The sequence below is a fragment of the Phragmites australis genome, chromosome 14 (assembly GCF_958298935.1).
Source record: "Phragmites australis chromosome 14, lpPhrAust1.1, whole genome shotgun sequence".
Lineage (NCBI taxonomy): Eukaryota > Viridiplantae > Streptophyta > Magnoliopsida > Poales > Poaceae > Phragmites > Phragmites australis.
This window is the reverse complement of record NC_084934.1, coordinates 19158174-19183528: the sequence shown is the minus strand read 5'-3', so window position 1 is coordinate 19183528 and position 25355 is coordinate 19158174. Positions and strand designations below refer to the sequence as shown.

The following is a 25355-nucleotide window of genomic DNA, read 5'->3' as shown; positions in this document are numbered from 1 at the left end:
ACATGCTCTATGAACATGATTTCCCTATCGATGGATTTGAAGGTGACGCCCCTTTGGACAATATTCTAAAAGAGGTCCTTAGCAAGAGATACTCCGTCAACGACATAGAGGTGGCCACAAAGTGCAAGCTCGTACTGCCCACCACTATTGGCTCTGATAATATCATTGAGATTGGCACAGGCTTGGCATTCTCATGTGGCGGAGGACAAAAGATTCACGGAGTTCCGCTATAGCCTGGTTATGCTAGGGTGTCAATGGACATGGTATATGAGAATTGCACATCCCTTCCACTTCCTATTCCTCCAGAGGACGACGTCAGGACACTTGGGAGGCCATCCACTCGGGAAGGCCGCCCACTCCTTCATCCAGTGGTCGAAGAAGTTTATAACACTGGTTGTCCCTCCACCGCCTCCACAGCCTCGACGGTTGCTGTCTCCAGTACGCGACGACAACAACTTCTCTTTTTTGTCGTGCTCCACCAAAGGTCAAATCTCCTTCTGCACCACATGAGCAACAAAATTGTCCAACAAATCTAGCAAACAATCCACCAAAATGGCACCTCCTAGAAAGCGCAGAGCCAACAAAAGTTGGACAAGAGAAATGAGGTAGAAGAAGAACCTCTGTCGAACACCTATGTGGCAGGACAATTGTTTCTAAGCAAGAAAACATTTGAGAAATTATGCTGATCAAGTATGATTTTGCACGATCTATACATGAGAAGGATCCATGAGGAGAAACATCTCTCTTCTCATGGTTTCAGTGCTAAGTACCAGTGGTAACATTTCCTACAACCGACTGGTACCTTCCTCGTGACCTTCGAGGATTTATTCCTCCTATACTGTCGTGACAGACTCGACGTCAGCCTAATGAGATGTTGGACACTATAAGTGTTATTAATCGCGGTCTATACTTAATGAACCTCATAACTCATTAATACGTTCATTCATTTACATTACTGTTATGTGTAGACGTATGATTTAAGAAGCCAAGACAGAATCCGAGAATTGGATTCCTCGACCCACAGGTCGTATGTGGGTCAATAATCACATGGTTTTCGGGGGAGGTCGAGAAATACATCGCGGAGGCCATGGTCGCTCTCTGTAGAATGAAGGACCTTATTCTTCTACAATACAACTACCGAGACCATTGGATACTAGTTTGTATATTTCCACAGAATCAACACTGCATATACATCGATCTCAGGAATTACAACACAGAGAGGTATTCAGATTTGACAGACTATCTGACAAGGACATTCGCGAAGTATGTTTCAATGGGCAGGCTTGTACGAAGAGAAAAACCCTTGATGACCCACCAACATAAGTTCCCGGTAATAATTCCTTAGTCACACATCAATTTACCATTATAATATGCATTCCATAGAACTAAATTTACCGTGCACAAATTTCTGCAATGTCACAAGCAGTAGTAGGGCACCAACCTCTGTGGGTACTATGTTGCTCAGTATATGCTGCAAATCGTTGGCTCTAGTCCACTGGTATATCCGTCGGTTAGTGTAATTATAGTATATTAAAATTCATTTTTCATCATCGTGCCTAACTATTTTAATTTTCTTCTACAGACGTATAAATTTTCTACAAGTATTTTTGATAAGAACAATCTCATGTATATTAAAAAATGGCTCATCTATTTCATACGTGCGGAGATAATAAAGGAGAGCGGGGAATTTCATGATTGCGACCACTTTAGGAGCTAAGGTTTGTAATCTCAACAGAAGCTGGTCAGTTTAATATATTATAAATGCTTGCATCTTACATCCTATTGATTTATTATACCTTTATGGCTAATGATATAGAAAATGAAACAAATAAACTCATTACTTCCTTTTAATTCAGTGCGCTAAAGCTAATTTGTTGGTTTATATATTGTCAGGCACGGGGTTGACTCAAGAATAAAGAATGAAGAATGCTTTGATTTGCTTTGAATGAAAATGACAAATATAAAGGTCAAGTGCATGATATGTGTATGACTTTGTGACTTTGTATAAATGAATGTTTGTGACTTTGTGAGTTTCATAACGACTTTGCATGATATGTGTATGACTTTGTGATATTGAATGAAGATGTTTGATCTGCTACGAATCTGTTGTTGAATGGACTGTGAATTTGTTGTTGAATGATCTGTTATGAATACATTCAGTAATATATAAACTTAGTAATGTACAGATGTATGTACAGACAGTTCTAGAGCTACAGCCGTTTGTGATATTCCCATATCACAGACGGCTAGAAATGGAAGCCGTCTGTACTATTGCTACTTCACAGATGGCTCGACACAGGAGCTGTCTGTACTAAACCAATTTCACAGACAACTCTACTTGCGAGCCATCTGTGATATTCTCCTAGTACAAACGGCTCCAGTCACGAGCCATCACTACAAATTTGATTTATACAGACTCTTTTTCACAAACGGTTCAAAAAAGCATCCTGCACGAGGTTTCCGAACCATCTGTACAAATTATTTCTCTAGTAGTGCATTAACTCTTTTACTTTTGGATGTGGGATTTTGGTTATATGGTGATCAAGGTTTTCATCAACGTGTCCAATTTACTTCTTTGCATGAACCTTCACTTCATCTTATGAGTCAAATCTCCAAATCCCCCGAGCCAACTCGTGGACTTCATGTCTTCTTTGGAACCCAAACCGATTAGGGTCCCTTTATGTTGGTGATGACTTTCTTGGGCACCCAAATGGGTTGATTCCACATCCGGTCCTTTCTTCCAACCATGTGTGCAACCACTTTACCATTGTTCTTCTTTTTGAGCTTGTAGTGGTTGCTCTTCGTCTTGATCTTGCTGTTTGGCTTATTGTAGAAGTTAGAGGTCTTGTTTGAGAGGTTCATCGCCTTCTTCTCCTTAGTCTCCTTCTTAACTTGCTTGTATTGGAAGGACTTGTGACCTTCTTGATGATACTTGAATTATGTCACGGTGGACCCATTCACAAGCTTATTCACCATGTTATCACGGTTATCTTGAAGAGGTTGGACATGATTCTTGCTCTTTAATCTCACTAAGTCCTGTTTGAGCTTCTCCACTTCTTGCTTCAGCTCATCATTCTCTTGTGCAATAAGATTATTACATGATTCTATAATAAAATTCTCAACACATGTCTCATTACAAAGGACTGAGCTAGATAGAACAATCAAATCATCATAAGAAGTGGAATTATCTACCTTAGAATTGAAATTAAAGGTAGAGGTAGATTACTTCAAAGGAGCCTTACGTTGAGATTCAATACCCTCAAGTTTTGCCTTAAGCTCTTCATACTTCTTGTTTAGCAATTCAAATTTTCTCAATAATTATTTATAATTAAAAACAAAAGAAACATGAATGTCATTAAGGGCATTGAATTTCTTAGGTTATTTAGCTTTTTTCTTTAAGTTTCTTTGTTGCTCATTTATCAATTCAAGAAGCTCTTCTCGAGAGGGTGAATTCTCATCAGATTCATCATCACTTATATCGCTTTCCATATCTTTTGCCATAAGACACTTGTGTGGTGACTTGTATGTTGATGACCTTGAGGAAGAACTTCTCTTGGAGGAGTGGATGGTGAAGCTCTTATCATTGAGCTTGAACATTCATCTTCACTCACTCATCTTCCTATGCTTTTAAATATTTTGCCTCTTCCCTTTGTTTTCCTCTTGTTCTTAGTCTTTTTCTCCTTCTTGATATGATCAATTATGTTGACTAAGTCTTTAATGGAGATTGGATGATTAATCTTGGCGTTAATCCTCTTGAGGTCATTCTCCAATCTTGAGATAAGCTTGGTGATTTTGAGATCTATTTCTTCATAACTTGAGGTGCTTTGCTCATCTTCTTCATCGCTCTCTTCACCTTCGTCACCATCATCTTCTCTTGAGCTTGATTCTTGCTCTTACATTCTCATCTTCTTTTTCATGTGTGGGCAAGAAGATTGCTTGCTTGTGAGGGCAAGGTTCTTAGCACCGGATATGGAGGAGGATTCAACCTCTATGTTTATGGTCATCTCATGGGCGGTGATCTTACCAAAAATTTGGCTTGGAGTCATCTTGCAAATATCATTATTGTCGTAGATGATAGATACTATCAACTTGTACTTTGGAAGTAGAGCTTAAAGTATTCTTCTCACCACTTGATCATCTCCAGTTGGTGTCAAACCTAGCTTATTGATCTCGTTGATAAGAATATTCGTAAGTACATGTCATTAGCACTTTTATGGGCAAGTTGTTTGATGCTATTGAGTTCAGAGACTAGCACATGATATTTCTCATTGTGCATGTCCTTTGTGTCTCCATGTATTTCAATGAGGTTAGGCCAAATATCATGTGCATTAGTGAGAGAATATACTCAATTGAATGCATCAATAGATAGATAAGATAAAAGGATATTCTTCGCCAATGCATCGAATTGGCCCTCTTTGTTTGTGAGATGTTCCTTCATCTCCTCCTTGATGACTCTTCAAATATCTAAATCTTTTGCTTGCAAATCACAAGTCATTAGAATTTTTCAACGGAGGAAGTGAGTGCCGTCAAAACATAGAGCACTACCTATATCCATCCCTACCCCGGACGCCACAAGTATCTAGGATGTTAAGCCTATTAATAGCACAATGCTCTTATACCAATTAAAGGGGTATCAATGATGTCCTAAGAGGGGGAGGTGAATTAAAACATTTAAAATTAATCAGCTCTAAAAACTTCAGAAGATAAACCTATATCAAATTCTATCTAAATGTGCTCTATATTTATTTAGTGTGTCTACTCTACCGTTCAAAAAAGTTTGTAACCTATAGCCAATCCTAGAAAACTAGTCTAGGAAGGTAAACATGCAAAGTTAGATTTCAAGAATATAAATACGAAAACATAAATAAGGTAGAGAGAGTAAACTCGGCATAAGAGATTTTTATCCCATGATATCGATAACATAAATGACACCCCTAATCCACGTTGGAATAGCCACCTAGGATATAACTCCTAGACAACACCTGATCACAACCCTTTGAGCCACCTAGGCCTCAATTAGGTTGAGCCACCAAGGCAAGGCCTCACAACAAGCCTCTCTTCTGGTCATTTGCTATCGTCTTCACTTCAGAGCTTGAGCCACCACGACAAGGGTCTCCGTATCCCCGTATAAGAATCTTACCGCCGCTCCACCCCAAGTCGGAGGGTTGACAAGCTTGAGCCTCCATGACTCAAAGTGCCGGCGAGTCACCAAGCCTCCAAGATACTGGCGTACCACTTGGTACAATGTATGGTCACTCTTTTCTTCCCTCTCTAGGCAGCAACACCTAGCAATAACTCTCTCTAGGGCTATTAGCACTAATCATTTCCTAATCTTATGTTTAATTACCTTGGATGATCACTTTTAACACTTCGGTAGCTTGGATGTCTTCTCAAGTGTATATGAGCTTTTTTAGACTCCAACACACTTAAATGGCTGAGTGGGAGGGGGTATTTATAGCCACAAATCTGCGCACTAGCCTTTGCCCCAACGATCACAAAAGACCGTGAACACTGGATGATCCAGCGTCAACAACATTACAAACACCGGACCATACGACGTGTACAGCAGTAGGAACTAGCTGTTGGAACTCCACTCAAACATATTTTTTCCTTAACGCTGGATGTTCGTGCGTGTAGCTTCTCTGAACACCTGACCATCCGGTGTGTGGTCCACCCTCGCAGCCTGCCGATACCAGCTGTCACTAGCCGTTAATCCTCCAGCGATGCCTCTGATACCATCGCCGGATCTTCCGACGTATGTAATTCCATCTTTATTGGGCCCATGGAAAACCTTATGGAAAATGTTCCAGCAAAGCCTCTGGTGTGCACAACTTTATGCGCCGAATCATCCGGTGTGTGGAACACTTGAACTCCTTCTAGAATGCTTCAGTGTGCATAACTTCATATCGTCGGATCATCTGGTGTGTACAAAACACCCAGGAACTCTGGTGTGTACAGCTGCCTTGCGCTAAAACATTCGGTGTGTATATTTTTCGTGGGACTTCTTTAATTCAATAAATCTTTTATCCTAGCTGTGGTGACTTCTTCATGTATTGCATTCATGAGACCTGCTAAGGCATATACTTAACAAACATGTTGATCTCATTGGCTATATTATCATTAATCACCAAAATTACATACATACCATAAAAGGATCATATTGGCTACCCACTTTCTTGATGAAGACCGCTATTAATTGGGTCACTAGTGTTTTTTTAAAGAACACAGTTGGGTCCTTATCCAATAGTCCCATTCTCAATCCAGTTACAGGGATTAGAAAATCATAGTCCATATCCACATCAGGATGTCTATGATATAACTGGATCGCAATTCATAAGTGTGTTCTTAAAGTCATAGTGTGAAGATCGCTCCCACTGGCGCTAGCTGCTATTGAAGGAGGTGAAAATCTCGCAAATGAGCTCCAAGATCAAAATAGGACCGAAGTCCCAGCTTGGATAATTAGTTGAATGCTCAAGATTTACTAAGGATATAATAATGGTGTGAACTCCACAGATCAAATCGTTCTTTTCAATAAAACTAGCACCACTGGATCACAATTCACAAGTGTGTTCTCAAAGTCACAGTATGAAGAGCTCCCACTGGGGCTAGCTGCTGTTGAAGGAGGTGAAAATGCTCTCAAATGAGCTCCAAGATCAAAATAGGACCGAAGTCCCAGCTTGAGTAATTAGTTGAATGCTCAAGATTCGCTAAGGTTATAATAATAGTGTGAACTCTACAGACCGATTCGTTCATTTTGATAAAACTAGCACCACACGATACATGATTACACCTTCTCGACGAAGACCACTTTTAATTGGGTCACTAGTGTTTTTTTAAAGAACTCGGCTAGGTCATTATCCAATAGTCTCATTCTCAATCCAATTACAGGGATTAGCAAATCAGAGTCCAGAACCACGACATGCTCTATAATTCTATTGGATCACAATTCACAAATGTGTTCTCGAAGTCATAGTTCTCTCCTATCATAAATATTTGATGTTTTGATCAAGATTCAGTCAAACTTTTAAAATTTTGATTGTCAATAGCTTCTAATATTTAGTTTGGAAATATAAAAATTATATACGTAGATTTATTTTGGAAAATACTTTTGTTATATTATATTTTTATTAGATATTATAATTATATTCTAATAAAAAATAGTGCTCAAAATTACACGTCAAATACAGTGAAAAGTTTAAAACGTCATGTATTTTTAACCCGAGGATATGCCTTGATAGCCGGCCTAGTGCGAGCGGATTGATCATATATGGATGTGATCGGCTCATGGCAGAGGGTCCAAAAGAAGATCCTCAGCGCCGTTGCCGGCCCAAGAAGATCACGTCAACCTCCGAAACTGAAGAAGACTGCGCGCCAAGACCACGAGTGGGCACCAACACCGCAGCCACTAACGCGCATGCTACTGCGTGCGATCCACCACTCCACTGACCCCTAACTGGTGTCGAAGCTCTATCGCCGATTCGCCATTAGCTAGCTTCGGACAAAGATCTAACCACCTCCTCTCCCTCGCCAACGCGAACACGCTTGCCGACATGGACAGAGGCACCACGCGCGAGATCGAGGTGGCGCGGGGAGAGGCGTTCCGGTGGCAATGGCAAGGACGCCCGGAAGAGCCGGAGGAGAAGGACATAGCCGTTGACCCCTTCTCGCTCCGGCAGTTCTCCCGGCTCGACATCGACAGGCCGCTGCCCATCCCCTCCGTTTCCGTCGCTGACCGCGGCGTATCGCCGGCTCCGTTCGGCAGCGCGAGCGTGCCGAGCCCCGCGGCGCCATCCCCGCGTCTGTCCGCCGACGGCCGGCTAAAGGCTCCGGCCGCGCCCACAGGATGGGACGACGCGCACGCGGCGTCGTCGGCGCAGGTGTCCCCCAAGGCGCTGCTGCCAAGGAGTAGGTCCTCCGCCGGCGGTGAGACGGAGCTGAGCGACGGCGGGTTCAACGCCGTCCTCTCGTCGTCGGAGCGGAGGGCGGGCGAGCCGCAGCGCTGGGGCAGCGACGTGCCGCTCATCGCTACCGCGGGCGCCGATGAGGAGCGGACATGCTACGCCATCGGTGACGCACGCGGCAAGAACGGACGTCGCAACCAGGCGACGCACGCGGGGTTCAACTGCTGTCTGTACCTCCCAGGGCTGACCAGGAGGAGAAAACCGTCGGCCACGGAGCCGGTTCGCTCGGCGTCAATGACATTCGGCAGGGCCGCCGCGGAGTCCGACGACCCGGGCACGTTCGGCAGGGCCGCCGTGGAAGAGTACTCCGGCCCAGGTACGGCACGTCCGAACACCATGTCGCTTGCCGTGTCGCTGGAGCGGTTCGACTGCGGCTCCCTGTCGACGTCCTCGCGCGGCCTGGACCTCGACGGCGGGGCCTCGTCGTCCTACTTCGACCTGCCGCTGGAGCTCATGCTGGGCTGCCACGACGACGACGAGTCCGACCTGCCGGTGTGCGCCGCGTTCGTGTTCGACAGCGACGGCATCCGGAAGAGCGTGCTCAAGAAGAGGCCGGTGGGCGCGCCGCCGCGGCCATCGTTGGGAAAGGTGTCCACGGACGCGTCCGGCAGGAATTCGTCCCGCAACGTCCGGTTCTCCTTGACGTCGAGCTCTGCACCGGCACCCACGCCGTTGTAAGGGTCCTCGCCTCCGCAGACACCGACCGTCCCTCGCGGCGTTTTGTAGGCCAGAGAGAGTTCAGGGCGTAATGCATTCGTGACACCACACCTGTGCACTACCGGGATTGAAGCCAAACTCTAGTCCGTTGATTGCATGTTCAGTTTTCCTGACTGTGGAACTACCTCTACCATTCCTTTCCATCATATGCTGAATTGTAATCTGACATTGTAAGTGCCATAAGTTCAGTTTCAATATATATAATCATCATCAGTGGACCAAAACATGAAATATCATTCCGTGAGTTCAATCCTCTGCACAACACTCGACTGTGGTAGATTCAAACACAATTGAGAATCAGATAGGACAAGAGTCATCAGAAACAGGATCAGCATTTTGATTAAAACTCCGTTTTCCTTTCAGGCAATACACGCACACTGCTCTTGCGCAAAAAAGCCTATTTACATTTCTCCAAGAACTAGCTCGTATACTTTGTGGTGTGGTTAACAAAAGGTAAGAAGCCTCCTCAAAACCAGGGCTTCATAAACTCCGCATCTAAAATCTGGGAGTGCCAGCTCCTTTTTTTCTCTTTCCTAAATCCTACAGCTCAAAAATTCAGCGTGCCCGAACAACATCCTCAATAGGAGATTGACAGAGTGGACAGCTCCTGCTGCTCGATTTCAGCTGATCGGCGCAGTTGAAACAGGTGCACATGTGACCACACCTGAATGGATCATAAGGAACTCACTTAGCAGTGCTGCACAGAGCATTGTGCGTTCTTTATATTATTATATTAAGCATGCATGAGAACATGTGAGGTTCTTGTGAACAAAGAGGTTACTAACAATAAGCAAGAAATAAGATATGAATTATTAGTTAAAGTGAGTCAAAGTACACGATCTATCCCTCCAAATCATTACCTGTAAAGTAGAGAGTCAACCTGCATTCGATGGCAGATGCAGCAACTGCCCCTTTTTGCTGTTGTGTCGGGTTGGCTTGGCATCAACCCTGTTCAAGAAATGGCATCAGAGGAAAAGAATTGAGTATAAAGGTGTGCATCAATTATTACAAATAAATTACAATTAAGATGGTAGAACTAAGTTCCTGAAGTAGTCTACAGGCTTCATGGCAGAATCAGTTAATTCAGCAAAGCAGCCAAAAGGTACCGTGCAAAGCCTAGAAGCTATGCACATAGTCTTGCTTGAAGACTAGAGTAACTCTTTCTGAATATTGTCACCCCAAACATAGCTGTAGTCTTTTTCTTGAGACAGATGATTGGTCTTTCAAGGCAACCTAGCTCACTTGCACTGACAGCTCAAAAAAGAGCAGAGTGTTGCCTTAAAAGCCAAATGTAACTTCTCATACTGTCAGATGGTCTTTTCTTTTTTTGTTGTTGTTTACAGATAGTCCCTACTTCCTATATGGAAACTTGGGTTGCTTTAAGCAGACCAGATTCTGGACTAAATTTTTAGTAGTCGCAGATAGAAAAAACAAACTTTGGAAAATTGCATCACAACTCACCAGCCTCACGAAGTGCACTGCACACCTCTTCTTTAATGGAGTGTTGGATCTTTACTTGGGATGCAATACAACTTTCCACCAACTTCCGTAGTTCATATAGTTCATGATGAATCTGAGACATTTCACCCCTTACCCTGACCTCCATTTCCTATAACAGAGAATGCAGTAAGAATATGATTTTTTCCACAACTGACATTAAACAGCAGTTCACTTACAAGTAAGTATTGGTTTTCATGATGTTGACTTCCAAATGAAGAATGCTGCCAACTCTCTTGTTGATGAGCTGCAAGATGTGAGACAGGAGCTAATGAACACGGCGCAGATACCACCTGATCAGCATTCTGGATTTCATCATTGTGCCTCCAGTGCATGCGTTCATCATAGTATCCTCCAAAATCATCCATTATCCGTTGTTGTCTTTGTTTGTGCAGGACTGTTAGCAGGAGCTGGTTCATCTTATTGCTGAAGTCACTCTCAAGAGACTTTGAGACCTTTTTGCTGCAGGGAAGAAAGAGATATATCATGGCTTGATTCAGTTAAGTCAATGAAAATAAATCAAGCAGTTATTAAAACCGAATGGTAACCCTGTTTAACAAGATGGCAAAATGGTTTTGATGTTTCAACTTTAGACATTAGTCAGCAAATATTACAAAACCATTAATCCTAAATGGTAATATTGAGATGAATAGGAAGCTAACCAAAGTAGCATGGGGCATTGGGACGTTTGCATCTCACTAGTTTCCACCATAAAAGACCATCGTGGAAGTGATATGTGATTAAATGCATCTGATTTTGCAGGTAAAATATGCAAAACAGTTAGACTGGGACTAAATGGAAATTACCTCTCAAGAAGATTGCAAATGTCAGCATTGCGAGACAAAGGACGGCAGTCTGATTGTGGAGCAACACATAATGATCTCCATGAGTTCGGGGAGTCTATCCAGGGGCGATCATTAAATTGAACTTGATTGTGATTCTCAATATCCCCCATTGCATCCTGATGCCAGCTATCCGGACTCATGGAATCTATTAGTGCAGGCCAACCAAGACCGCTCATCCATAATCCTCTCTCTTCCCAGGAACCATTGAGGCTTTGGTTGTCTTCTCGTAGATTATCACCTCTAGATGATGGAGTTCGTAGATCATGCAAAGTGCTTGTAGTGCTTGGGGAGATATCTTCCACATATTGGTTATCATCGATGGTGCTATGCTCACCATACCTTGCAAAGCTTGATGCTTCAGAATGTTTCTGACTATGAATGCAAAAGTTCGCACAATCTTTCTGACACTGATTTTCATTGGTCTTCATCTGCTCATCACACTGTATATTTCCTGAACCATCAGAGTTAACAAGGCTCTCAACACATACACCAATAGATTTTTCCTCAGCTGGAACTCTATCATCACCATGTTGTTCATCAGCCCTGCACTTGATGAAAACAGGTTTTACATTAGGCATAGGTTAACAATAATAAAAGATAAAACTACAGATACTTAAAATAAAAACAACATGCTCTATGTAAGCTATTCGTTATAATTGTTTACCCATTGTTTTGTTGACTGTACTTGTTTGCTTCTCCCAAGTCTGTGCTCCTGCTATCGTTCCTGTCCATTAATTGTAGATATAAAATCATCTATAAGAAGTTATGAAATATGATAGATAAGAAAATTCTATAAAATCAGGTATAAGAAGTTATGAAATTTGATGGATAAGAAGTTTCTTACATATTATCATCATATTACAACAAAAGCTAACCATTTTACTTTTCATTGACAATCTAAGAAAGGAACTAGGAAGGCCAACTTGTAGATATGAATGCGTTACAAAACAAGAAACCTGTTGGGGCATAATCTCTATGTATCACCCAAACTTCCTCTAGCCATCTAAAATGCAGGTTTGTTTCCAAGAACGTGATAATACCTCAAGGTATTATCCTCAGGAACATGTTTTGGTTGGTGTGGCCTAACCGGTCTTAGCAGAGTCCACACATCATCAACTGTACCTCCCTGGCGCAGTAGCCTCAGTCGAAGCATGGACTGCAAGGTGAGAAAGAGCATTTGAGGATTAGGTGCAGTTGAATACTGTAAATACATGATTAAAAATACTATGGCAGGGAAACAGTGTCTCAAACATAAAAATAAAATATGCCAAGCCCAAATCTCCCAGGTCTGCAAAAAACACTTCCATTATACATGTACTTGTACATTTGCAGTCAAATTAATGATGGTTACATTTTCCAGTGGCAGATAAGGAATTTTATCCATGGTTATGCCATATCTGAACATTGCAGCAGCAGTAGTTCGCTATTCTTTTACCTATCTTTGCCTTAAAGGAAAAAATAATCTTTTTTAGGGAACAGAAAGAATAATCTTGTCCTTCAGAAGAATAATGACACAAAAACTTATTTTTATTATGCTCGTTTGTACCCCGCATATGCAACAAGACGCCAAGTAATCAAAGTACTTCCCAGTTATTGAGAAACGGGTAGCTAGGATAACTAGATCACCCTGATTATCAGCTTTTGATCTTTACTTTGATTATTTTCTGATCTTTACGTTGATTACTTTCTTGCTTGATTCCTAATACACAGCTAATGCCAACTATATAAAGCTGGCCAACTAAAGAGTCTCAACCCTAATCCAACTAAGAGCATCTGCAAGAGGCTCTCTAAACTCATTCCCTATATGCTCGTATAAGAAGTCTTCCCAATAATATTCACTCTCTAAATCTCCTTCATCTCCAATAGACTCCCAATATCTCATTCCCTATATATCCTCTACTGTGTCACAGACGGATAGATCTCACCTGTCATCTCTCTTTCCTTTGTTCAGCTTGCTCGACGCCAGCGGTGGAGCTACGTGGAGACCAATCTGGGCTCCGGCTCCCCTTGCCTCATGAAAGTTTTTTAGAACATCGAGTGGACAGCATTGCGCAGCGGCCGGAACCGGTGACTGCTCTGGCTAGCAAGCATGCAAGCGTGGACACGACAGGCAAACAGGGTCACGCGAGCGGTCAGAGCCGCGCACTACTCGCTGCAGCCGTACGCCCGTGCCTTTGCCAACTTTTTGCATGATCTTTCAACCTGTCTGCCTCACGCCACGGTTGAACTGCTCGACGAACGCGCCGAACTGCTCCCTGTTGGGGTCGGAGTGGACAACGGAGTGGGAGAACCGCGTCCGCCGCACCCACGAGTAATCCGCGTGGGCCCAATAGGATTGGGAGTCCGAGAGGGGTTCCCTATTTCTAGCTAGGATGGAGATGTATTTAGGGAACTGGTAAAAATAGGGACCCTGTTTGGGGAGCTGTTGGAGGCTGTTTTTTAACTAAAATTTCTAAATTTAGCTATAGGGAATAGAATATGGTGTCTCTTGGAGATGCTCTAACTATTAAACCGAATCCAACTCTATCTCTTAGCTCATTCTATTTCTAAAGAAATCACTCAAATCCTAAAATACCAAACTTGTCTCATAATTAAAAGGTAACCTATCTCCTAGCTTGATCACATGCTCTTCTACGCCTATTTCACCAGTACTTCCGCAAACAGGATCAATACATCTAAAGATAGCAATATTTCTGGAACACACCATCAATATTGGCATGCTAACAAACCCGAGCATCAATATTCCTGGCAATTCAGCTTTCCTAGGTAACATGTACATGAATATTTGCTGGAGTCAGAGTAAAGAACAACCAAAAGTGAGCCAAGTAATTGCAGGTACGGTAACAACTAAACCAACCTAAAAGACAATGGCATTAAGAACAGTTGAAATTTGCATTGTACTCCCCCATAGCAAACCACCAAGCCATTACTCATATTTATATGCCACTGGTACATGATATCCTAGCAAGCAACCAGTGAAGTCATGTGGTACGGTTCATGGGGCCTCTTGACCACAACCGTGCAGCATCCACATGTCCATAAGATGCCATTATCTGGACGAATCAGAAGAACCAAACAAACGAGAGATGTTATTCACTCGAGACACCTCATCCACCAGATATGCAGAGCTACAGCCGGTCTTAGAATGAAGCACCCATCAGTGCTATACTGAGCACTACTCTGAGGTCACAAGCAAATTCAGTTGCATGAAATTTGTACCTTCTAAATTATCTCCTTTTTGTTCATAATCACATACTAATTTAATAACAGATCTGTAAAAGGTAAGTACGGCCATAAAGTTCCCAAACGATTTAGGGATCTTTTGGTGAAACACTGTTGCACTAAAGCCACAACTTTTTTTTTGGAAGAAAATCCAGAATCAAAACTCATAAATAAATAAGACTAAATGCATACCACTTTACAACATGCAACTGCAAAAAATTAAACATCATTTTATTTCATTCTGGTTTATACTGACATGCTAACAAACCCGCCGAAACGAAAACGAAGCATGATAATGGACTCTGAACATGACATTGATCAGCAACGCCAGTTGGGAAACCGATCTACCAAACTCTCATCCGACCCCATGTTTGCGGGTCAAAATCAACAGCTAACGCTTTTTGGCTCACCTTAAATAACGATTTATCGATCAAGAAACAGCACAAAATCCTACTGATAAATAAATATAAAAAGTACATTGATCCATGATTAACATCGGCAATTTGATCAGATGCATAATGCGACAAGGGAGGGGGGCTTACCTGGATCCTGCCTCTGTGCGCGAACCTGGAGACGACATGCCTCTCGGCGAGAGCGGCGACCTCGCGCTTCCGGCGGTGGGCCATCTTGGCGACCAGCTCCTCCATCGCGCGGCGGCCGCGCACCGTCCGGACGACGAGCTGCGGCGGGCGGGGGCCATTGATCGCGCCCGAGTGCTGCGCCGCGTCGCTCATCGGCGCGGGCGACGGGGGCGCGGACTGCGACAGCGGGAGCTCCGCCTTGGCCGCGTCGTCCAGCTCGCCCTCGGGGAGCGACGACGCCCCGCTGAGCTTCTTGACGATGCACCCCACGCGTCCGCGCGGCGAGCCGCCGTCGGAGTCGGAGGCCGCGGCCGGGTCGCCCCCGCAGGTGCGCGGCGTGGCGGGGCCCACCGCCTCGATCTCCCGCCAGTGCTGGATGAGAGACGACGCGCGCGGGCCGGCCGGAGGGAGCTCGGGCGCGGCCGTCGACGACGTGTCGGACGGCGCCGGGGACGGCTCCCGGAACACGGCGGCGCGCGCGGCGACGGGGCGCGTAGCGGAGGCGAGAGCGGAGAGCTCGGCCTCCCTGGCGCGGCGCCGCTGGTCGGCTGGGGCCGACGCCGCGGACGCCGTGACGGCCGCCGCGGCGGCCGCCCACCGCTCGAGGATTTGGCGCCGGCGTCTGGGCGTGGGCTCGCTCGCGGCCGAGGAGGAGGAGGGCTGCGGCGGCGGGATGAGGATGTTGAAGAAGCCCCTGGTGGGGGTGGGCCTGGAGGGGTCCCTCCATGGGGCGGACTCGTGGGGCATGGCGGCCACCGAAGAGGCCATGTCCGTGGCCGGCCGAGGAAACCGAGGGGAGGGGAGGGGAGGGGAGCCGAGCCAAGCCGAGAACGGCAAGAGGCCGCGGGAGGACGCGTGTGCGGTGCTAGATATAACCGCGCGGGGGCCGCGGCGGCCCTCCCGCTCTGCTATTTTTTGGCGGACGAGGGAGAGGAGAAAGCCGCGGAGAGGAACCAAACGGGGACTAGTAGTAGAACGGAGGAAGTTGGTCTCGGTGCAGTTTCCCGTCCGCCCTCGCCCCGGGCTGGTTGCGGCGCAGGTTATATCTAGCACCGCACACAGACACGCGTCCTCGGGTCTGTTGCTGGCTCCCACGTATGGCTCCGCCTCCATGCTGCCCCGTTCGCTGGCTGGCGGGTGCTCGATCGCTCACTCGACGTCCTCCCCACGCCGTAATGAGGTTGTACGCACGGTCGCCATCGCGTCGTCAGGGAGGGAACCCCTCAGATGAGTTCCCTGCGACAGGGGTCCAGTATGCTATTAGAAGTTAATAAAATCTTGGATCCGTCCAAAAAACAAAGTTTTCCTCTCTGGTGTGCCACTAATTAAAATTGTTCTTATCACATATGTCACTGTTAGCATAACGATATTAATTTTAATGATATATAGGGAATAAAAGAACTAAAGTTCCCTTCCTCTACCATTACTGTCAGCTCTGTTATGACAACATTAGTATATAGGAGAAGCAATTTTCAAGTAATGATATATTAGGGACAAAACTTTTTTATGGAAAATCAAGGATTTGAAAAAAACTTATAGTATACAAGGAATTATCTGGTTCCATTTTCCGCTATCAAGCTATCGTGGCCGGAGCCTCTTTCCAACCAAGTCAGTCGTCTCAAAAGTTGTTGGCGCCTTCGTCTTTCCGTTCTCAACTCCCCAAGCAAGGATTCAGTCCTCCTTTAGTTCATGCAGGGATGGCAACGGGTCTGCCTCCGTCAGGTTTTGACCACCCACACCTGACCCGAAACTCAAACCCTAAAACCTGACCTAGCCCCGAAACTCAAATCGGGTTCAAAATTACCCTCGCCCCGGCCCCAGTGGGGACCCGAGACCCATCGGGGACCCAAAACCCCCGCTCAGTACACACTAGCCCGCCCCGTCCCCTGCCTACTCCCAATCCCCATTGCGCTGCCACGCCTGCTCATGCGATGGATGTCCTCGGCCTTGGCCACGTCGCCCACTTCCACGTCATCGTGCCCTCCCTCGTCAGCGACATGGGGTCACACGTAGGAGGAGGGAGAGAGGGATCTGAGTATCGAACCTTGCAGGGAGAGATCTCGGTCGATCCGCTGATCTGAAGAGTGCCCTTCCGCCTCCTTCATCACCGTTGTCGGGGAGATCGGGGAGGGCGGCCTCGTCTCCTTTGTCACTAGCTCACCGTCGTCAGCTGGGCACCTTCCGTCATGCCCTCCCTTGCCGACACCGCATTGGTGCACCGCACAAGAGCCACCGCCGAGCCCTCCCTCGTCGACGAGGCACTATGGTCACGCCTCCTCCAGATCTATCCCCAATGGTGAGCCATGGCTGCGTGACCGCACCGCCTCCAGATCTGCCACCGTGGCCACCATGGTCGCGTTATGGAGGTGGTCGCCCTGTTGAGGTGGAGGAGCCGAGGAGGTGAATGAGGAGATGAGGTGGCATCGGGGGAGGTGGAGATGGGAGGGAGCAGCGGCAGGAGATGGGAGGATCGAAGGAGGGAGCTGGAGCGGGTTGCGGGCATCAGCGATTGGTGGCGCAGTGGTTCCGGTGGCAGTGCCGGTGGGAAGGATACTGGAACGCGGGAGGCAAAGCAAAGGAGAGAGGAGACGGGAGGCGGAGGTGCAAAGCAGAGCGGAGGAGACATGACTGTTTTTTATTCTCACTATGTGATATATTTTTGGGTTTCAGGTGCCCCGCGGATGTAAAGTCACCCCCGAACTCGGACCCGAGTCAGGTCGAGGCCTCGATATGATAGCCCCGCGGGGCCATTTTTTTACCCGAACCCAACCCCATCGGATCTGAAACCCATGGGAACCTGACCCCGACGGGGTCAATTGCCATCCTTAAGCTCATGGGCACTTGCAATAGCCCCGGGCAGCACGTAACGGTGTTCTTTCCTTTTTCTCTAGCTACAGAGACATATATGTCTGCCCTATGTGTCATACTCCATCCAAGGTTCACACTATCGTTTCAGGCACAAAAATTGGTCCCCGGCGGTAACCGAAAATTCACGGTTGTCATACAAATCGCTCAAAATTCACTCGATCAAATTTGTAATTTAGATAAAAATCGATCAAATCAGCATTCGGTAACCGCTCGAATTGAACCGTTTACCGAGCGAATTCACTGATTATCGACTGGTTTTACCACATTAATTGCACTTCTCGATAACCGTTCGGTTTTTCCAATTTATCGAGTGGTTTTTTCAAATTTCAGTGAAGTTCAACAAAAAAAAAATTGGCTCAACCTTATAAAATAATAACTAATTCATCTCAGCTTCAAATCAAGTGAAACAAATTTTGTTGGTTTCTTGTAACATGATCTATATGATAAAAGTATTTATACTCATAAAAAAATTAAATATTTTCTGTGAGAAAATGTATTTGCTAAACCTAGTTAAATGCATAGTTAACTCTTTGCTAATCCATCCAAAAATCATGAAACTAATTTTATTAGTCTTCTTTAAATGATCATATGTATTTTAAAAATATATGAACTCGTCAAATAGTTATTGTAACATGCAAAATTGTGTAAATGTGTTACAGCTAGATTAATTCATAACTAACCCATAACACCTCCAAAATTAGTGAAACCACTTTTATTAGTTTACTTATACTATGATTTATGTAGAAAAAATAATGGTAGACATGAAAAAGTTCATTACAGTGTTTTTCCTTAACATATTCACTTGATGCTTGTGAACTTTATAAAAATTATGGAGAAATTAATAAAAATCTAAATGGAGTGAAACAAATTTTAAAGATCCTCTTAAGATATGCCCTACACATGAAAAATATGTGTTTACATGTTAATTTTTTCCTTAATATGAGTTAATAAATGAGTTGTACACTTCAACTTTTTCTTTTTTTTAAACTTCTTTCCTGTAGAATATGATGTAAACGAGATTATTTTTAAAACAAAATCACAAAAGGTCTTAGAATTGTCTCTAGTATTTATGGATTCTTTTTTTTTGAATTTTTTAATTCAAATTTGAAAACCGCTTGCATTATGAATTCGATGCGGCCCGATAAGCTCGGTAATCGTGATTTTTGACCGGTTACCAATGATAAGTTTAACCTTGGCTCCGTCAGGTGCTCATCAGGCCTTGCCAATGCATGTCAACCTATCATGCAGTACGTCGTGTACACTACGCTAACTGTAATACTGAGATTTGCAGCATCGCAACATCTTACGCCGTGTTATGTATTCTAGGTATTTGCAGCCGTGACGTGAGTGTATTGCTGTCAGTAATTAAGGCTAAAATAGTGGCGCTTTTGATGCGAATCTTCCTATCAATCCTATACTATATGTTGTTCCATTAATTATTATGAATCTTTTGAGTATATCTAAACACCATGAACTTACAAAAGGTGCTGAAATCATCTCCGATGCATCCAAATGACCAATGACGCGGGCATGTTTACGGGACCTTAAGAATACGGTGAATCAATTCCTAAATACAAGTTCTTATGAGAGTAGTATACTACCTAATGTATCTACTTTGCATGTGCTCAGATTTGAAGGACTAGCACAATTAGAGGAGGAGGAACAAGATGTGAAGCTTGCTGATTTGAGGTTGTGCTTAATATCACAACTAATTGAAGATGGAATCATGAGGGAGGAGAGGGAGACCTGTTCCAACTGGAAAGAACAAGAAGATCAATTCTACTTCCCAACAAAAATAAATGACATAAGATTTGGATCATTATGTAGAGATTTATGCTCTTTTGAAAGCATGTTGCATGGGTTATCCCGAATGACGCGCGATACGTGATGATGTGGAACTCATGGCTTGGAAGATGGCTAAAGCATATATATAGCTATCTAAGACTTTCCAAGGCCGTTGGAGCCTTGCCTTTCATGTTCTACACAGACTCAAGTGGATCCAACCACGAGAAAAGAAGATAAGAAAGACTAGTGTTGACTTAGACTCAGTTTGACCCATCCAGATAGACTCAAGAGAAAAAAATAGCATAAATCCTGCAAATGGAGTTGGTTTGGGTTGTATAAGTACTCGTTGGAAAACTTATTTTGTAACATTTGCAATGCATCTGGCCTCATTATCAGATTCATCGTGGACTGGTGGCAATTGTCAAAAAAAAAATATTGGTTGTAACTTATGCCTTTTGTTTTTTTTTCGTATTCAAGTCCAAGTCGATCTCAACTGTCCTAGGAGTTATATAAACTCATGTACATGATCTTTCATTTCAGATCACATTTATTCTACCAAAAAACTCACAATAATTACTATTGTTCTCATATATGGTTTAGCCTTTTGTAAACCGAAAACTAGATGGGGAATTAGGAGCTACCGTTGATTATTCTTATTGTTTATATCGATGATTAGTAAACCCCGGTCTTACGAATTTGTAGAAGGAGATAGGGGATGTTTCGAGTAGACGAATAGGAACTTATAACCACCTTAGACTCTTGGAAACTATCCTAGGATATCCAAACCCCAGACGGAGAAAAGCCTAGAAAGAGGGATTGTATGCAGAGCTTGGTTTGATCGAGTAGTCTGCCTTCCAAAATATTGGCAGCTATCGCACTTTTTGACCAGATTGTAAGTATTCTGGAAGGCAATCGGCTAATAGAATCCTTGGTAGAAAAGTTTTCTAACCAAGGTGCGGTAAGAAATATAATTACCACATATGCCTTCCTGGATATCGAACAATATTTTATTGCCCTCTTCCTGAGAGATGCACTTCTTCAAGATTCCGTTACTGTCCTTTTGGTAGAGCTTGCAGTGTACCAAAGCATATAGCTTGAACTTACGAACAATTTGTTCTCTAGACACATCATTGTCTCCATTCGTACCTCATTCCCTCCATTCATACCTCATTCCAGACAGAGGCCTCGCAGGCGCTTCGGGGTCTTACCATCCCTTGAGTCCAATCTCGGGATGGCGCTATGGCAAGGTCCCTAATCCCTAAGGTCGGGATTCTCGGAGGGATTCCCTCGATCCAAGGCAGGAGACAGAGATCATAAATATATTTTAAAGTTTTGAAAAGACTTCTCCGCTTCTTCCATCCACTTAAACATGTCGTATTTATTTAGCAGCTTGAAGAAAGACATCCCTCGCTCACCCATCTTGAAGATGAATTGATTAAGGGATGCTATGTATCTTGTCAACTTTTTAACCTCCTTTAGTGTTCGAGGTGACCGCATCTGGTCGAGAGCTTTGATTTTGCACGGATTAATCTCAATGCCTCGACTTGACACTAGGAAGCCGAGAAGCTTGTCGGATGGAACGCCGAACATGCACTTCTCGAGGTTGAGCACCATGCGACACTTCTTGAAGTTGTTGAATGTTTCTTTGAGGTTGTCAATCAATGCATCTTTGGTTCTAGATTTGACTACAATATCATCGACATAAGCTTTGACATTGTGCCCGATTTGGGCCTGTAAACAATTTTGAATACACAATTGATAACTAGCACTAGCACTCTTCAAACCAAAAGACAAATTTACATAGCAAAATACACCAAAGGGAGTATAAAGGTAGTTTTTCCTTGTCCCCTGTCCCCATGCTAATTTGGTGATACCCTAAATAAGCATGTAGAAAACATAGTAATGCATAACCCACCGTAGAGTTGACAATCTTGTCGATGAGAGAAGGAGGAAAAGGATCCTTAGGACAATCATTGTTGAGGTCGGTAAAGTCGACACATCATCCACTTGCCATTGGTCTTTTTCACGAGGACAGGATTCTGAGCCACGTGGGATGGGATGACGCACTTCTCAAATGAAGCCCGCCTTTAGGAGTTCCCAACCTCCTTCTAGATGGCTTGTTTTCTGTCCTTCACGAATCTTCATTGCTTTTGCGCCATAGGTTTGGCACCGGATTCCATAGCTAGTCTATGCTCAATCACCTCCATAGGGACTCCGGACATATCAGACGGTTGCCACACAAATACATCATGGTTTACCCGGAGGAAAGTGATAAGCTCAAGCTCCTATTTCGGGTCACACAAACACATATTGGCATATCGGACGGTTGCCATGCAAACACATCTTAAGTTCCTATCTTGACCATCTTGGCTGGCTCAGACAGGTTGAGAGGCACTGCCTTGATACCACCATTAGTCTTCTTGTCCTTGGCGCCATCATCGGTCTCACCCTTGGCAGCATTGTCAGACTTGGAAGTATTAGCGGGACTCATGAGCTTGGAGTCCTTAGCACTATCCTTGCTCTTGCCGGTGGCTTAATGTCTCTGATATTTAGACTCTATGTTTTTTGCGGTAGCAACCATGCGACAGAAGTGCTCGACCATCCCTAGGCTCTACTTATCGCACTTGACTGTTGCGCATTGATCTTGAGCGCATTGTATGCATAATGTACCATGGCCATGAACTTTCCTAGCATTAGGTGGCCTAGGATCACATTATACGTCATCTCGAAGTCCGTAACATCAAAGGTCAACTTCTTTGTACATAAGTTGTCGAGCACGCCTAATGTGATCGGTAACTCGATCTGACCAAGAGGCATGATCGATAAGTTTTGTGTTATACCATGGAAAGGCTCCGCTCCTTCCTTGAGCTCCAACCTTAGGATTCCCATCTTGTATAACATCTTAGCGAAGATGAGGTTGAGTGAGTTACCCCTGTCAACCAATGTTCGGAAAACCTTGATGTTGAGGATAGTAGGTTGGACCACAACCGGGTACTGACCCAATTGTAGAACTGCGGCTGGGTGGTCGGCTTGATCAAAGATGATCGGAACCTCTGACCACTTGAGGTATCAGGGAGGCCCAGTTAGAGCCAGGTTAACCTCCCTTTTAACCGCCTTGTAGTGCCTCTTGGACTCGTACGTGGCAGATCCTCCGAAGATATGTGCCAATCGGCCCTGTGGAATCTGGGCTCGTCATCATCATCGTCTAGCTTGGCCTGTTTGCTATGATAGTCAGCAATACCAGCCTTAAGCTTCTCTTCAAGCTTCTTGTTGATAACTTGACACTTGTCAAAGTCGTGCTGGTTAGACCGATGGACGGGACACCACTTCTATAGCATCTAGACCCCTAGGTAAGTGGTAAGTATTTTGGTGATTAATGACAATCATATCATTGTGACTAATGCGTATATTTTTAAGGAAATCAAATTCTTTAATTCACAATGATTGAATAGTTTTTCTTAGTCCCTCATGGAATTCTATTGGTTGATCAAAGGACTTATGTGTCAAGATTAATGATCTTCTAGTTCTAAGTATCACAATATGATGAAAGACACTTAGAGTAGTTATAGGTCTTCTTTTGTATTTTGACCATACTATAAAGGGGGGCTAAGTGTTGTAGCTTGACCTAGTTGAGTCTAGACATAGTTGGATGCACACTTGCGAAAATCTAGCAATAGGTAGCTTAAAGAAATCCATGGGTGAGAAGTTGAGAAGTTAGAACTCAAAGTCGATTGAATTGGACGAGTTCCAGAAAGTTTGTTCTCACCGGATTGTCCGGTGTGAGAAGAATTTTACTCACCGGACTATTTGTCTTTTCTGAGAAGACTTCAACTGAACTCACTGGATTCTCCGTGATAGAAGGAATTATGCACCGAAGCATTTAACAGAAGAGTCATTTTTCAGATAAATTTGAAGTTATATGCATCAGATTGTCCAGTGATCTGAAGGATTCAAACACCGGATCATTTAATACAAGCTTGGTATTTTTGGAGAAAATCTGAGTTGAATTGACCAGATTGTCCGGTGACTTAAAGGAGTCATCACCGGACTATTTAACAAAAGCTTGGTATTTTCAGAGGAAATAGAGTATAACTCACCGGATTATCCGGTGATGCTAATTGGAAGAACACCAAAGCATTTTGCAACGGCTACTGACAATTGTTAAATTAGCATGTGGAAAAAGTTAACTCACCGGATTATTCGGTGTTAATAGAGGCGTGGGCACCGGATCATCCGGTGTTAATAGAGGCGTGGGCACCGGATCATCCGGTGTTCACAGAAAAAGTGAGTGGTGGGGCAACGGCTAGATTTTGTCACACCCGGTTTTAACGGCCAAAACCAAGTGCGGCTTATGTGTGTCCAGGAAGTTTAACACACATAAGGACGTCATAGGTGAAGTAACAAAAGCAATACTTTATTTATTTAAACGTTCACCTCTTACAATAGAAGACTTTACCTAAGCAAAACTCAAAATTTAACCTAAACGACATCATCTAAACGACGGCAGCAGAATGAAAGCATTGGCGACCAAGACTCCATAGGCATCGACTGGAAGATACGCTCCTTAGAACACCAGGTCGTCGTCTTGGAAATCCTCAAAGTCTTCCACTGAGCAGCATATGTTTTTGGTAGGAGAAAGCAAGGGTGAGCACATAATGTACTCAGCAAGTGTGGGAAAATAATGACATGCAGGCTTATATCAAGAATAGGCTAACACAAGGTATTATTTGCGTAAATGCGAGTAATGAAAAATATCACATTTGGACTCAAAAAGCATTAGACATATATTAAATGAATGTAACCCAACAATCTATCAACTAGCATACAAGGCTCCCCACCCTGCATACCACATCTGTCTTGTGCTCCCCGCACTAAGACCAAGACCACAACATCTAGTACTCCCTGTACCAGAATCAAAACCAAACCACCATCTAATCATGTGAGGATCCAAGTCTCTCATATACGTGAGCACGGCTGTTATAACAGTTTTACACTCTGCAGAGGTTGTCCAACTTTACCCACGAGTCAGTGAATTCCATGTTGCCGTGTTTGCAAGAAACTTAACACACGCCAGTGGTGTGCCGCCAAAAATCACTGTATGACACTTTCCACTAACCAGAGACTAATCCAGTGCATGTCTGCCCACTAGGTTTCACCGCCAGGCTTTATGCGAGCAGCAGCTCCTACCCAGAAGCCCCCTTTTGTGCTGACCCAACGCACACTGGACAGACTCTAATCAGTATGTCACATTTTACCCATATCAGCCTCGTGGTTGGTACGTTACTTCTTGGGTTGTCGCTCCACGAACCGGTCCTTACTTAGGTTACTTGAGCAAACACTAAAGCAATGTCATAACCATGACAACCATCACCAACATCCCTATGCTCAAGGCCTAAGGTTCCATGTTGCTAAAACATTATCATATTAATCATCATTACTGCATATGTTCATTAGTCAAAATTATGACACTTCTCAATATCCCAAAAGCAAGGCTAAGCAATCTACCCATAAAAGACTACTAACCATAAAACATCTAGGTTCCAAGGGATAATAAGGGAATATCTAGGGAAAACCCTAACATAGGTGACTACCCATCATATTGACAGACATTGCATACAATTTTGTAAAACAAAACATTTAAAAACATAGGTTCAATATGATCAAGGACACTTGCCTTCTCCTTGCTGCTGCTCAATGTATTCTTGCTCCTGGTCTTGATGTTCTTCAAATTGATCCGGGACGCTATCGGCTAATCGCACAATTACCGGCAAACAAGAAAACAAGATACACTAAGAACAAAGCATAAAGCAAAAGAACAACGAGATAAAAACTTGCTAACAAGAAAGAGCACTGAAAAACGAATCCATCGACGCAAGAAT

General features: G+C 44.0%; 2 protein-coding genes across 2 annotated transcripts; one reads left to right on the top strand and one right to left on the bottom strand.

Moving 5' to 3' along the window:
- The first annotated feature begins 7498 nt into the window (after positions 1-7498).
- Positions 7499-8639, top strand: LOC133890295 (uncharacterized). The gene has a single exon (XM_062330710.1). It carries the CDS (start codon positions 7551-7553, stop codon positions 8637-8639), a length of 1089 nt encoding a protein of 362 aa, XP_062186694.1. The 5' UTR covers positions 7499-7550.
- A 355-nt stretch (positions 8640-8994) lies between these two features.
- LOC133890850 (uncharacterized) lies at positions 8995-15838 on the bottom strand. The gene is made up of 8 exons (XM_062331455.1): positions 14785-15838; positions 12061-12176; positions 11685-11744; positions 10982-11563; positions 10355-10637; positions 10140-10287; positions 9539-9626; positions 8995-9342 (listed from the first exon to the last, which is right to left on the bottom strand). Exons 1-8 carry the CDS (start codon positions 15589-15591, stop codon positions 9234-9236), a joined length of 2193 nt encoding a protein of 730 aa, XP_062187439.1. The 5' UTR covers positions 15592-15838; the 3' UTR covers positions 8995-9233.
- Between the last annotated feature and the right edge of the window lie 9517 nt (positions 15839-25355).

What these genes read in the sequence shown, in the direction of transcription:
- LOC133890295 (XM_062330710.1), top strand. Translation starts at nt 7,551, where the DNA reads ATGGACAGAGGCACCACGCGCGAGATCGAGGTGGCGCGGGGAGAGGCG.
- LOC133890850 (XM_062331455.1), bottom strand. Translation starts at nt 15,591, where the DNA reads ATGGCCTCTTCGGTGGCCGCCATGCCCCACGAGTCCGCCCCATGGAGG. An exon ending in CGCACAGAGGCAGGATCCAG is followed by an intron (nt 12,177 to 14,784) that starts GTAAGCCCCCCT and finishes CTCACCTTGCAG; the next exon opens with TCCATGCTTCGACTGAGGCT. An exon ending in ATTTGCAATCTTCTTGAGAG is followed by an intron (nt 10,638 to 10,981) that starts GTAATTTCCATT and finishes TCTTCCCTGCAG; the next exon opens with CAAAAAGGTCTCAAAGTCTC.